The 14,652-nt window shown below is 40.3% G+C and overlaps 1 protein-coding gene across 10 annotated transcripts in view; it reads left to right on the top strand.

Moving 5' to 3' along the window:
* The window catches only part of PDE1C (phosphodiesterase 1C), a 556,559-nt gene that overhangs the window by 253,270 nt on the left and 288,637 nt on the right, over positions 1-14,652 (top strand). The window contains exon 1 of one of the 10 annotated variants that reach the window (XM_050937957.1): positions 5,561-6,132. The exons of the other annotated variants lie outside the window; for them this stretch is intronic. Within the exon in view, the coding sequence (XP_050793914.1) occupies positions 6,032-6,132 (101 nt within the window). The 5' untranslated portion in view covers positions 5,561-6,031. Of the gene's footprint in view, positions 1-5,560; positions 6,133-14,652 lie in introns of those variants that run through there. 10 annotated transcript variants of the gene reach the window in all.

Below are 14,652 nucleotides of genomic sequence, written 5' to 3'. Positions count from 1 at the left end.
ATCGAAGGGAAACTGCAGGAAGAGTTTAGATAGATTTTGCCCATGATCCCAACATTAATACCTCTACTCTTGAGGAAAATTGCCATGAGATTTTGAATAATGTCAAGAGGTTAAGCCTCAGTTTTATGTCTCCTCTGAAAAACAGTGTTTCCAACAGCATATAAGTATGTTGGCTAGTACTGTCTTAGAGAAAAGAGATCCACCTGTGGAATTGTTAACACTACTGCTTCCTGCAACACCTACATTTTTGCTAGGTGTGTTCCATCTCGACCCCACTTCCTTCTGCCTCACTTGTGAAACCTCGTGGATCATGGACAGCTCGTCGTTGACATAAGATTGGGGCTTGGACAAAGACAGTTCAGATCTGAATGAATGCTGAAGTGCAGAAAGGTTAGAACTGAAGGTTCCTAACGCTTCACAATCATGCTTGCACCCTGAGAACTGAAACTCTGTAAATAAATAAATATTTTCACCTTCCATTTCACTGTTTTTCCATCTCGTGGTAAGAAGTCCAATATAAACCACCCTTTTCTTTCTTCTCTTGGCTCTTTAGAAGAGTTTCCTTGCACCCCTAGCCACGTAATATCTTGGCATGATTTGCTGCTTATGCAACTTTCATGATATCCCAAAAGCCTACATCCGAGTCCTCCAGGTTTGCAGGCTGCAGCCCTATAGCACCTAACTGCTGGCTGAGCCTACAGTAGCCTCACAGATGGAACGTGCTTTTCCATGCACCACAATTACAAGATTACTGTTAATAAAAGTTCACACTGCAGGGAAAGATTTTCATGTGGAAGCTTTCCCTCCCATTCATGATGGCATAACATTCCTGTGGCAACTACAGCAGTTGTTGAATTAGTAACAGGAAAAAACATTTAATGTATCTTTAGGTGTTACTGATACAATTTAACATCACGAAACATGAAGAGCCTGCTTAATTTAACCAGATAGCCCATTCAGCTCACCAGCAATTGCTCCACAGACCACCAGTTATCTATGGATTGCAATTTGTGCACAACTGCTTTAGATTAATAATAGAAAAGGTTCCACCTCCCATCCCCTGGAGCATTTCTGTGGCTAGCAGGATTTTGTTTTAATTATTTCCTCCTCTGTAAAAAATAAAATAAAATGCAATTATACTCTTTTTGTGGAAAAGTATTTCACCATGCACAAGCTTTGTATTTAATGGTTAAGTCTTATTCATTCCATTATACAGATGGGCAAGCTGAGACACACAAGTTAAGCGACTTGACCAAGGCTGCAGAGGGTCTGATTGTGTGAAGTGCTAATCACTTACTGTGAGATATAAATACCTACATAGAATGTACTGAAACCTAATGGAATTGGAAGTTTGCCAGAATAACTAAGGATTCTGACTTCCAGTCCCCTGCTTACTGCAATTTCGTGCTGCACTTATAGATTCATAGACTCTAGGACTGGAAAGGACCTTGAGAGGTCATCGAGTCCAGTCCCCTGCCCTCATGGCAGGACCAAATACTGTCTAGACCATCTCTGATAGACATTTATCTAACCTACTCTTAAATATCTCCAGAGATGGAGATTCCACAACCTCCCGAGGCAATTTATTCCAGTGTTTAACTACTACTTGATTAGTAGCTTTATATTTTCATATTACAGTGGGAGAAAGGACAAGCTATCACATATTTAGGTGATTGCTTTTTTAAGGTATGCACAGAAAAAATATTTTGTTTTATAATCATGTAGGGTCTATTTTTCTTAGAATTCTTCCGTACTTGAACTTCTGTACCAAACACTAACCAAGGAGGGAAAATACAAACAGAGAATGCTAGATCCTCCTGCTAGTAGCTTTATTTATTTGGTTAACTGAGTTGTGCTGCTCTCTACAATCACACCAGGGGCCTTCTCCCTGATCCCAAGTTACATGCTACTGCACTAAATCAAATGGGGCAGGAAGCCACCTTACCAGCTGCTGCATCTTCAATGATGCTTTCCTGCTCACCACCTCTGTGTCAAGCAGATAAACTTGTGCCTTTAGTCTCAACGTCCTTCAGCTACATGTCTCAAATGCAGAAGTGTTTCTCTTTGGCAAGAGCCACATCCTCGAACACATTCCCAGCTCTTCTCTGTCTCTTGTCTCAGACCTTCCATTGACCCCCACAGCCTGTAATGCTGGCATCATTCGACATTGTACTTTTCCTCCCTCATCTCAGATATCTGCATATCACGTCTGTGTACCATTGCCGGTTGGTACCTTTGCTTTAATTCTTCTTCTGCCGAAATGCTCATCTGTTCCTTTGCTACTTCTTATCATGGGTCTTGCAACTCCCTTTCAGTCTAATACTCTGTTCCCTTCATAGTGAAAACCTCGTTTGACTTCAGCAGGATTTTTGCCTCAGAAAGGATTTCCCCTAGTTTTTGTACCCTTAATATTATTATTGCCATAGAACCCGGTGTGATACAGCCATATAGGAAGACACAGTCCCTGCACTAAAGAGTTTATAATCTTAAAGACCTCCAAAGATAAAAATGGACTAAAACAATACTCCATTGGCCTCATTATCCAGCAGTCCATCCACTGAGGTGCAAGGCAGCTGAAAATTAAGAGCAGCCCAATGTTACCATTCACATTAGGATCCAGTTCAAAATTGCCCTAGTTCTTAAGCTGCGTGGACATGTCCCAGCCAGCTACATAGGGCTCATCTCTCTTTCTACTCTTCCCTGCTTTCTCTATTTGCCTCACAGGCTGTGAAGTGATTGGGGGCACCACCTGAACAGCGGTGTGACACTTTATGCCAGGTTGCAACACCACTCACTCAAATTTGGAGGGGGTGGGTGTGCGGGCTCACAGGCCGAGGGATCGTCATGCTGGTGATGGGGAAGCATTTGAGAGACAAGGGGTAGGGGGTGGGGGAGAGGGAAGGGACAAATCTATGGGGCCTCCAACTTTAAATGGTACTCGACAGCCTTTGATTTGTCAAGTATCTTCCTTCTGTATGTCTCGCCTCAAAATCTTGACCCCCATGCTAAGGCCACCTTCTATGCAGCTCTTGTCATCTGGAGCAACATTCCTATATCTCTCATATGTATCTCTCTCTCCATATCATTTTAAATCTCAGCTGAGAACGATATTTTTTTGCTTTCTTCCTGACCTACCACTTTCTCTGTTCCTCTGCTGTTGTTCATATCTGTACTGTAATGTGTTTTAGGATACTCTTTGTATGGGAAATAATTAAAGGTCAAGGGTTTAAAGTAGATGCTTTGTTGGTTCCTTTAGAAATTTTTCTGACCTGTCTTGTACCTGAGGTAGTTGTATAAGATCTCTTAGCCACACATCTTATCGTACCATGTTATTACTCTTAAGAAGTAAGTTTTGATGTATATATTATTCCTAAATTGTGAAGTTGATATTCCTGTTACTGAAAGAAGAATACTTCTCTGCAGGGTGGATGGTTGATGGCACCATGGTAATGCTTCACTGTTCAGGTGATGATACTTTGTAGTAAATAGAACTTAATATGGGGTTCTTCTATAAAGCTGAAGTGAGCAAATGTAACCCTAAAGCTCTTTCAATAAAATGAAAAGTAATTTTAAAAAAGCATAAAGTACAGAAAGCTGTGGGGACAGGGACTTTTGGTCTTCCAAGCATCTTAGGAAATGATACTATAGACTATATGGCCTCAGATACTTTTGTCTATGTGAGTTTAACTCCCTATGCCTGCATTTGTCTTTGTTTCTGCAAAGCTTCAGGAGCCAGCACCTGGGAGACCTGTGCAAATAGGATTTTTATAGCAAAATGTGAATGTGTCTGCTAATTGAGACCAAAATGTATAAATGAGTGCCTTAAATTATGCATTCTGCACTTTGAAGTTAAATCTACAAAGGGCCCAGTGTTCAAAGGTACAGCACACACATTGGACAGGTGATGGGTAAAAGAAAGTAGTAACAATATGCAGCACTGTTCACCAGCAGATCTTAATGTTTACAAAGGAAGCCGGCATTGTTATGCCCATTTTACAGATAGGGGAACTGAGCATAAGGCGGAGAAGTGACTTGCCCAAGGTCATCCATTAGGCCAGAGGCAGAACAGGGAATAGAACCAAAGTCTGACTCCCAGTCCTGTGCTCTGTCCCCTAGACTATGCTGCATTCATGTAGTTAAAAATCTAATAAGACAAAGGCTTGCAATTAATTTACTTGGATTTATTTCTAGAGAACAGAGCTGGGTGTGTGGGAATGAGAGGAAGAATATCACAGCATTTAAAATGACACTATCACATTTTTGCTATTTTGAAAGAAAGCAAAACATTTTGAGGTTTCATCTCAAACCTTTTTATTTATTGACTTTTTTTTAACTGGTGAAAACTTCCCTTTACCTTAGTGAATGTTCTTCTTCAGTATTCCTAAATATGAAAAGCAGTCTTGAATATATGGAAGTGGGGCATGCAATTTGCAAAATTAATAGCGAAACAAATCAAATTCATACCATGAATCATGCACCCTACAGACCCCTACAACTAGGTGGAATTCCACTAACTCCAGTGGGACTCCATATAGGTGTAAGAATCTGTCCTTTCATATCAGATAACAGGATATGGGCCCAGGAAGGAAAGCCAATGTTACTCTGCTCAGATGGGGTTTGATGGAAGACAGTGGAACTAGTTGCATAACAAGGAAGGGCTACTCATGTGAACAAGAGTTTTTAGAATTGGGCTTATTAGTGAATAGATCATGTTTCATGCCACAAATTACTTAGGGTAACTGATAGATTTGTACAGCTGTAATAGAGAGGCATAGTCAGCAAACAGATTTTCAGAAGTTGCTTTTTCACCCAGTGTAGGGTTGGTTTCTCAAAGGACACCAGACAGCGGCTGCAATATGTGACAGAACATGCTGAGTCTAATGGTGCAAAGTTTTAAAAATAATTTTCACCCTACTCCAGCTGCACATGTCAAATAAACAGATATATTGGTGGAGACTTCAGAACTGGCTAATATTACTTCTGTTGGTGAAAGTTATAATAGTTACTGTTTGGATTACGATAAGGTTATTTTGGTTCATATAAATATTGTTGTTTATGTACCAGTACTAGTTATTGTTGCTTACATTTCTGGAGGGGAGACATGTTCATTATTAATGTTTGCTCTGGACTTGATATATCTTCAGCGAAGGACTTCCCTTGTCCTCTGGTTTTGGTCCTTGGTTACTGGCTTTATTTATTTATTTTCAATTAATTTTGCCCAAGTTGAAGCCCTGCTGCATGTTCTCCCTATTGCTCGCTCATGAAAGCCCGCTGGCTGCACTCAGAAGTGAGTTGTGCAATTTACTTCCTTTAATTTTCATTCTCACTCTGCATGCCTGTGTGTGTGTGTGTGTGTGTGTGTGTGTGTGAGAGAGAGAGAGAGAGAGAGAGAGAGAGAGAGAGAAACATTGCCGGGCTATGCTGACAAACGACTTTTTCCTCAGTTGTCAGTTTTCTTGTCTGTCAGCAGAGCTGCTGGTAAGTGGAAGAAAACAAGGGAGGGGATGAGACTGAAATGAAAGAGAAGGAGAGGGAGGACCAGCACTGGAGGGAATGAGGGCTGCCTTTCACAGCACGGTGGAGTGAGGACACACAGGGTCCAGCGAATAGGGAAGCAGAGAATCAACTGTACAACTGCCAATACTCCCCAGTCTTTCATCAGACAGCTCAATTGTCAGCAAGGGTTCCCCCGCCCTTCCTTGCTAAAGATCGTTCAGCTGGCATTACTGATTGTATCCTTGGCTTATTGTAAAAAAATCTGTGATGGCTTTCAATCTGGAGATCAGCCTCTAATCCCCTCCATCAGACTCAGGACCATGGCATATTGCCACAGCTACCCTCAGTGTATACCTGGAGTTCTTGCTGTCTACACATACTTCCTCTAATCGAAGGGAGAGGTGTATGTGTGTGCGGGGGAAGTGTTTGTAAAAATGCTTGCTGCTCCTGGTCAGTGTTAAAGGTGGAGTGTGTGCATGTGTGGGGGGTGGTGTCCATACTCTCTGAGCTTTAACCAAAGTGATAACCTGCAGCTATGGAGTCACCAACTAAGGAAATTGAAGAATTTGAGAGCAACTCTCTGAAATATCTACAGCCGGAACAAATCGAGAAAATCTGGCTTCGTCTGCGAGGATTGTAAGTAGTACTCTTTTTTATCCCTCTTCTTTCTCTCTATTTCCAACCATTGTTGTAAAATAATTATTGTGACAGTTTATAGTTCATTTCATTTGTGTACCTTTAAAATAACCCAAAAGTTTCCACACCTGCTCTCAGTAAATACAGTGACTTGCCCTTACTTAGTACAAAAGAACAGTTTGCTTCCTTAAATGCGCTGAACCTGGTTGCTACAGAACTAACGTTTCCCAATGAGGGTGCTGAAGTGTGATTAGAAGAGGCATTGTAAATAACAGTTACCAAGATATTAATTATTTTGCTTGCTATAGTAGAATAGCTTCAGTATACAAAAAGTGACACTTAATTCAAAGCCTAGGCATTTTTAAGGTTGTTGATAAACATAGATAGATTAAGAAGACATTCTTTTTGCTGTTTGTATACCAGGTCCAGAACTAAACAGGTTAATATAAACAAATGGGGAAGAAGGTGCAGTTTGAAAACATTTCTAGTAGCATTTATAATGGCAGGAAATCCATGTTCTTTTATTAATATTCATACATGCAGGTCAGATTGTGTTTATTAATTTATACATCTGTGGTAAGCACAGAAGAGGTATGTTCACTAAAGAAAGGTGCTGTGATGGATCAGAAGTAAAATTAGACAATCCAGAGTGGTTATATAGACAGGATCTTTTGTCCTACTTGTATGTTTTAAAGTGCATACCACTTACTGGCTCCTGAGTTTCTGATGAAGCCTAAAAAAGTTACCATAATAAGCTGCATCTGTCCAGATATTCAGAAATGATTGTCTTTTCTTCCTCACATGTTGGAATTATAAAATTTCTTCCCTCTGAGGAGAGGGCCAAAGAAACATATATAAAGTAGGCTAACAACTAAAAAGTTAGCAATATTTTGTGTGTGCAATGATGTCATATTTTATAAATAACATCCAGTACTTTTGTAAGAGTTTTAATGGCTTAGAAGTAGTACATGAATATGTATTTCTCTCAAGGCTTCACTCCAGAAAGCCTGTTTTATGAAGAAGCTAAATCAAACTAGATGACAGCTGTCTCGTAACCATTCCAAATAGAATAGCTATACAGAACCAAACCTCTCATTTTCAAGTCTCTGCACCGTGTCGTATAATTACTAGTTCATGAATTTATGGCTAAATGTAATAATAGCTGCATTCTGATTCCGACTACATCTGATGTTCAGATCTGTGCCTAAATCTTCCATAGCATTGTTGTTCAATAGAAGTCTGACAAACAGATTCTAATCTCATTTTACACCCTTGCAAATTGAGTACCTGCATTGACTTCAAAGGAGTTATCCCAGATGCACAATGATCAGAACCATGCTGTGTTATGTACTTTATGTGCACTCTGCTAGTATACTCGCCTTGTGTGTGCATAAGAACTATATACTGTGCATCCACGAAATACACGTTTATCTTATGAGTTTCATGATCTCTCTTCCTGTAGGAAACAATGTATTGTAAGATAGCTTTCCTTGCTTTCCTGTAAAATGTCTCGCTGTAAGACAATACATTTCAGCTTTCCAATTGTGTTACTCTGATTAAGACTTCAGAAGTGTTTCCATTTCCATTTGTCATGTTCGAGAGTTTAGCATGTGAAAAAAATTGGCACACACTGTTTCACACCAGAAGTGTTCTTGTTTTTTCTATATGTGTGGGGGTAATTTTCAAAGCAAAGATGTGGCTATTTTATATATTTTACAACTATACAAGGGCTTTCATCTCAAGAGATTGAACAGCACTTTATAAACCATATGCTGTGATAAATGTAGGAATCTGTTCTTCCACCTCTGGAATGCAGACAGCCTTTTAATGCTGGAGCTTTTTCATAGACACAAACTCTACAAAATAGAGTAAGGCAGAACATGAAACAGAACACTGCCAGTTGAAACTGCCCTAGGAATTTTAGGTTGGCAGTGTAATTAACCCAAATTGGGAATTTGATCATGACCCATCTCACGTGAAAAGGGCCACGGGATCATTAATGATCGCGGGTGCCCAGGGTTCAGTTTTACATCTCAGTCTCATTGGAAAGACAGCACCTGCAGCCACACAGTACCCCTTACACCATATGGAGTATTTACTCAATAGTGACTTAGTGGGCAGACCAACATACTGAATCACCACCTAGATTTTCCTGGGAGGTCTGGCTAAATACTAACCATATCTGAGCTTGCTTAGCTTTGACAAGATCAAAGCCTAAGGTGGCATGGGGCTAGTACACTGTATTTTAAATTAATTGTTTTTAGACCACTGTATTTTAGAATATTCTCTGCTTAACTAAGGGGCAAACCCTGTCCCTGGTGAGGGTCCCTGTGGACCATACTTAGTGCAGTTCTGCTGTGCAAGATAGGCAGGCTTTGTGAGAGGTGTGCACAGGATGTGCATTGCCAGGGAGCTGTGGAGAACTCTGAGTTAGTGTTTAAGGGGCAGGTTCGGAGGGTTTGGGATTAGGGGATTTATTGCAGTTTGAATTATTTGGTCTTCTGCTCTATGGGCAAAGGGCATGTAAGAGCCAACCACAGCTGAACTCTCCTGTGTGGCGTGAGAGAAGTTTCCTTGTCCTTATCCCTAGGTATCTGCTGAATGTTCAGTCCAGCTACTAGGCCAAGGCAACGGCACGAGGATTTGGTCTTTAGTTCATGTACAGTGTAAATCCCTTCACCATTAACATTTGAAAATGGGCATATGCAGTAACACTTCTTCCAGTGTTCTTTAACTGGCATCTACATATTAACATTCTAATGGTTCCTCACAGCAAATTTGTGTAATATGAAGGAATATTGAGTCAATGGAGCCATAATGCTCTCTCAGGTAGAAGACTGCAAAAAATTGCCTCACTGAGGCAATAAATTATGTCTGGCAAACTGTTAATATATCTTTGATTAGAGATCTACATGGTAAACAGTGACTATTTTATAACTTACCTAAATACTTATTAATTTGCTGGATATATCACAGCTGAAAAAGAGCCAGTGTGCATTGGTTTATGAAACATGTTTTTAAAAGTCTGGTAATAGGCTATTACCTGTGATGAGGTACTGTCAAAGCTGTGTGAAATTCAGTTTTTGTCTTGCTGGATTTTCATACCCGAGAAGCTTGTCCTTTTACCTTGTTTTCTATCTGCAAAATGTCAGTTCAGAGATTTCAAATTTTCCCCTTTAAAAGCCTGCATCGGCAAAATTGTTATCATGTTTCTGATGTGCCAACAACGATCACTTGAAAGTGGACTCATCTTCACTAGAAACAGTTCTTCCAGTTTTGTTTAAAAAATAAACAAAACAAAACACGTGTCCCAGCAAAGTGTGTTTTTACAGAAGTAGACCCATTTTTGAATCTCTCGCATAATGAAAAAAGGTGAATTGAACTGTGAGCAGCTCTGGATTTCTTTATGAATGGCACTTGCAGTCACTACAGTCCCATTCATCCCAAGATCCACATGTAGAGATTGTCCATTGTATGTGGCTCTTGTCTTTCCTCCAAGGAAAACCAAGTCAGCAACCACTGTGGCATCACCTCTGCAGTTCCCGAACCTACAGAGAGCTCTCCGCAGGTCTGAAGATCTATGCTTGGGAATGCGTGGCAGATAAGAGGGTGCAGGGGGAGCTTAAGGGAAGGTTCTTTTTTTTTAAAGCATGGAGGAAGTGGTGAGGGGAACACAATGAGCCTCTGGGCTACATGGAACCCTAGAAAGTAGTTTGTGGCCAATGGCATCTTTCTTTAGGAGGAACAGTCCACAGAGACTTCAGGTTCCTGTAGGTGCTGCTTTATATTGATCTTTGTGCTCAGATTAAGATAAAGCAATGAATGTACCTTGTCTGTGGGCTGTGCCTCTGTATAAGCTGTGGGCTGCCTGCCATCATTTCCAATTAATGTAACTCAGGTGAGGATGTTAGGTCTTTGACGAGTTGCCAGCTGCAGCCCTCAGCTGGGCACACCAGTCATAGTTAATCCTTGACTTTTTAACCTCATTGATCTGATGAGGTATTTACTTGGCTATATTTTAGTGTATCACAAGGGAAGGGAATAGATAAGTGCAACAAGGTCGGTCAGGGATGGAATTCTCTGGTCTGAATTTCCTGACTTTTATAAGGTAAAACCAGAAGCCTACCATTATTTTGATGCAGTTTTAGTCTGTCTGGATACATGTGCTCACGCTGCACCATTATAAATATCCACAGGTGGTTAAATAGTAAGCAAGCTGTCTTGCCTTTGCAATGGGCACCCACATGCAGCTGGCATATATGCAGCACTTGTCTTGTTGAGCATGTATTTAATACATCAGCAGTCCTCTCTGGTGCCTGTTATTTCTGAAGAGTATTGTCCCATGAAGTTTGACAAGCTTAGAAGGCTTCAGGAAACTGTGTTTCTGATGAACGTGCTGAGTGTGTATTTACGGCTCCTAACAGCTTCTTGTGACAGAAACAGGACTCATCATTTTCAAACAGGAGGTTTGCACTTGCCTCTTTGCAGTACATGCCTAATCTACAAGGCTGTTCTTCATTCAAGCCTGTCTTTCTCAGCCAGGGGCTCTAACATCTTTTACCAATGAATTGCTTAGAAGTCGATAAAACTGGCAATCTGTAATTAACTCTATCTCATCTGTGCCCTTCCATGGCCACTTGCTAACAATACTATGGTTGGTAAATACAAACTTGTGCTCCTCGCAAAGGATGTCCATCAATATTAAACAGGGCTTATAAGGGACAATGGCCATGACAGAACTGAAAACCTGATTTTGAAACATGGCCTCTGATTTTACAGTTACAATTTTTCTGTGGGTGTGAATAATTGTGGGTGCATTTTTTAAACTTAGACTTCTAATTAGTGGACTGTACACTCAGCTCCAGTAAACAGATCTATAATTGCTGTACAAGCTGGCTGCAATTACTGGTGTGGGGGGAATGAGGAACGGAGTTGAGGTCTTTTTAAAAATTGGAGTTGTGTCTGTTTTTGATGGGGTTTTGATGGTGCAGATCATCGGTTGATGTAAATCCAGAAGAGTTCCATTAGATTTGGAGTAACTATCCTGATTTGAACCACAAGAGGATGTAGTCTGAAGAGATTTTCAATTATGGTTTTTGCTGTATTTGTGCAAAAAATAAAACCTTGATTTCTGACCAACTCGGTATTACCAACATCAACACTATCTGCCTCTCAGCATTGCAGAGGAATCAGGGAAAAATGGAGATTAATCTTCTTCCCTGCAGCCAGGTTTACAATGCTAAACTGATAGATTCATAATAAGTCTCTAACTCCATGCATAATACTTCCCCATGCTGTTAAAGAGGAAATTATAGAGTAACCATCCCTGAATCAGGACTCACATGGATGCTTTACCTTCCCTTCCTCTCTTTTCTCTGATCCTCCTATATAATTTAATTTTGAAGCTAGACTTAGAATCTGAAGGAAAAAAATAAAAATGCATTGTATAGATGTTGGTGATCCTTTAAAACTGACCAATTGCACCTAAGATACAGATAAAGTACTTCCATCAACTTACTTTAGGAAGTATCTTGAATACTGCAAATGTTGAGGTGATCTTATTGCCTATATTTATTCAAGATTTAATTTTGCTTCCATTGAGGTAAATTGTGGAACTGACTTCAGTCAGAAAAGATTCTTTCCATGAGTTAAAGGGCAAGTTTGCAAGTAAGTACCACCACTCTATGTATCTATTTATTTGTCTTATCTATACAGACAGGTATGTGTTCTACAGTACTTTTTGGTTTTCATCTTTAAAAATGCCACATACAGAAAAGCTGGTTCTCCCACTGACAGTACTCTGGCCTGCCTCGTTTTCATTTACATAGCCCAAGTAAGCAGTAAAACAGAGAGCTCCCTTTAATTCCTGAAATGTTCCTACACAGTGGGCTTTGTCCCCAGATATTTTAGCTGGCAGCAGATTGAGGAGGTTAAAAAAGCCCCTCAGAAAGCACCACTTTGTTAGCAAATGTTTAAATTAGTCAGTTTCTCAAGTGGAAAATATGATATTCTAATTCCTTTCTGGAGGTGATAAAGACACTCCTGCTGTCTTTGGTCTTGGTTTCAATCTTCCTGAATCTCCTGAGAGTCAGGGTTTAAACTAAGGCCCTGTTCACCTAGGGAACAGAACTGTGCTAGCTCCAAACATATTTAAACACAGTTGTTGCTAACAGGGTTCAAGTATAACTTCCCTAATGAATGTGGACAGGAATTGTCTGTCTGCAAACCTTGTCATGAAACCATACTACAGGCCTCTTATACTTGGTCCAGATTTCCCCTGTATCCCAATTTCCCATTGAACATAAGAGTTCGAGGTGCACAGGGAACAGACGACTGAACCCGTAGTTGGTTCATCTATAGGATTGCTTTAGTACCCGTGATTCTCCAAAGAACAAGAAGTCTTTATTGGTTAGGGAATGAATGTGACATATTTGCTAGCAACAACTGTATTGAGACATGATTTGGGGTCTCATCATGCTGAGCTTTACCTTGGTTGAGCTCTCTGTGTGAATAAGGACAACTCACCCAAGTAAAATTTTTCCAGGATCGGGCCCTTTGTTTCCACTGTTCTGTTGGTAGTGTGGACAAGACCCAAAAGTTTCCCACTGGACCAGTGCACAATGTGAGAGGACAGAAGTCTACTTCGTGCTTTCTGGAATATTGTCTCTGAAGTAACAGAGGAAGTAAGAGACTCTCAGCAGTTTTCTCTGATGAATGAAAAAGGGACAGGGTAGGAAATATTTTTAATGAATAAGTAAAAGCACAGCAGCTTTGGGAGAAGTTAATTAAAAAGAAGTGTTTGGAGGCATAGCAGTTCAGTAGAATGTGATAAATTTTGCCTCAACCCTTCAGTCAGTTTTATTCCCTCTCGTGTCTTTTTATATGAATCTTAAATCAATAAATGACTCCTGTAGGTAACAATAAGAGAGGAAGACTGTGTTTCACATGAAAATGTTGACTAAGAAACACCATAGTTTTTTCCCATAATCTCAAAAAAGCTTTTACTCTTCTGGTAGTGGTACAAATGAATCATGTCTACACTCTAAGAAGCAATTATTTATTCCTACAGTTTAAAAACAAACACACATAAAAGGTACTGTGTCGTATAAGAAAGGGGCTCCTTTTGTAAACATTAAACTGAATGCTTTTGAATATCGGTTCTGTATATCAGGGTGGTAAAGCTCACAATCTTGCATAGAAAACAGGGATATGAAAAAGTTATATTGGGAAGATATATTTCAAGCCCTGGCTCAAGGGGAAATTAAAGATCTCTTTATGGAGTGCTCTAAACAAAGCAAAACAAAAAACCCTTTCTGAGATGGGAGTCCATACATGCTGAGAACATTGAAATAAAAAGGGGGCAGGGAGAGAGGAAGCAGGTGAGGGGAGATCACTGAAAAATCCAGTGTTTTGTTTTATTTTTAAAGGCAATGAGGCCAGCTCATCCCCTAATTTGCCAGCTTTTGGTGGATTCAAACACTGTATTAAAACCAACTCAGCTTTTAAAAAGATTTTAAAGGGTTTTTTCTTCCTGAAATTCATATTGATTATTCCTAATCAGTTTTCTACTGTCTCATTCTGTCAAAAATTTACACCAATCCTGATGTCTGTAACACTAAAACCATTTGGCTTTTTCTGCTGTCAGGTGGTGGATGAATCGAGACCCAACTCCTCTCATCAGGACTGACCTGGTAAAACACTAACAGTTGTGAAACATATCTGCTCAGATTTGAATTTCCATCAAAATGCTGGGGATTTGGGTAAATCAGAGGTTTTAAAGGGGAGTTGGATTTTTTTTCTTTTGGATTCACAAGGCTGTTCCCAATCTCACGAAGCACTGCTGTAAATACTAGAAGGAGTAACTTCATTGAAGTCTTTGTAGTTAATAGGGGTAAACTTGGTATGAGGCTCACAGTCTGGAGTGTGTGTGTTAAACTATTTTCAAAGTAATTTAGAGCATGTGAAAGGCCATATATCCTTAGGGCAGAAAAAAGCGTGGCCAATGGCAGTGGAAAATTTTCCTCATGATGCCCTGCAGATGTGCCTCAACTCTAAAAGATTCATTCTGGGGTTACTGAAAGCAAGTCTCTGTGCCCACTCTACTCCTGGCCTCAGCAGACACTTGCCCACTAGTCTTTTGCATTCATAAAAGAAAAATGTATGCATGAAAAGTGGATTCATTTGGAATGTGTCTTTGGATTTAAGCAAAATTAAACTGTGAAGGAGAGAGAGGGTGAAATTCAATGACAAAACTCCTATGGACTTCACTGTGGCCAGGATTTCAGCCAGAATGCAGAAAATCCAAGTTGTGGCTCTCAGAGAATTATCGAGCACTGCAGGTTGCTTGTTACTGCCCTTTTAACTTGCTCCTGGCACACTCTGGAATTCAGCCATTGGCCCAGATAAGGGGCAGTTAGGTGGTGCACCTCCTTGCGGGGAGCTCTTCCAAAGCAGCCCAGTGCATGCTATCCCCTCTCCTCTTTGGGATGACTTGTGGTCCTAGGTGGGTGAAATCCCTGC

The sequence above is a fragment of the Gopherus flavomarginatus genome, chromosome 2, assembly GCF_025201925.1.
Source record: "Gopherus flavomarginatus isolate rGopFla2 chromosome 2, rGopFla2.mat.asm, whole genome shotgun sequence".
In the NCBI taxonomy this organism is placed as follows: Eukaryota; Metazoa; Chordata; order Testudines; family Testudinidae; genus Gopherus; species Gopherus flavomarginatus.
This window is presented reverse-complemented; position numbering and strand designations above follow the sequence as displayed.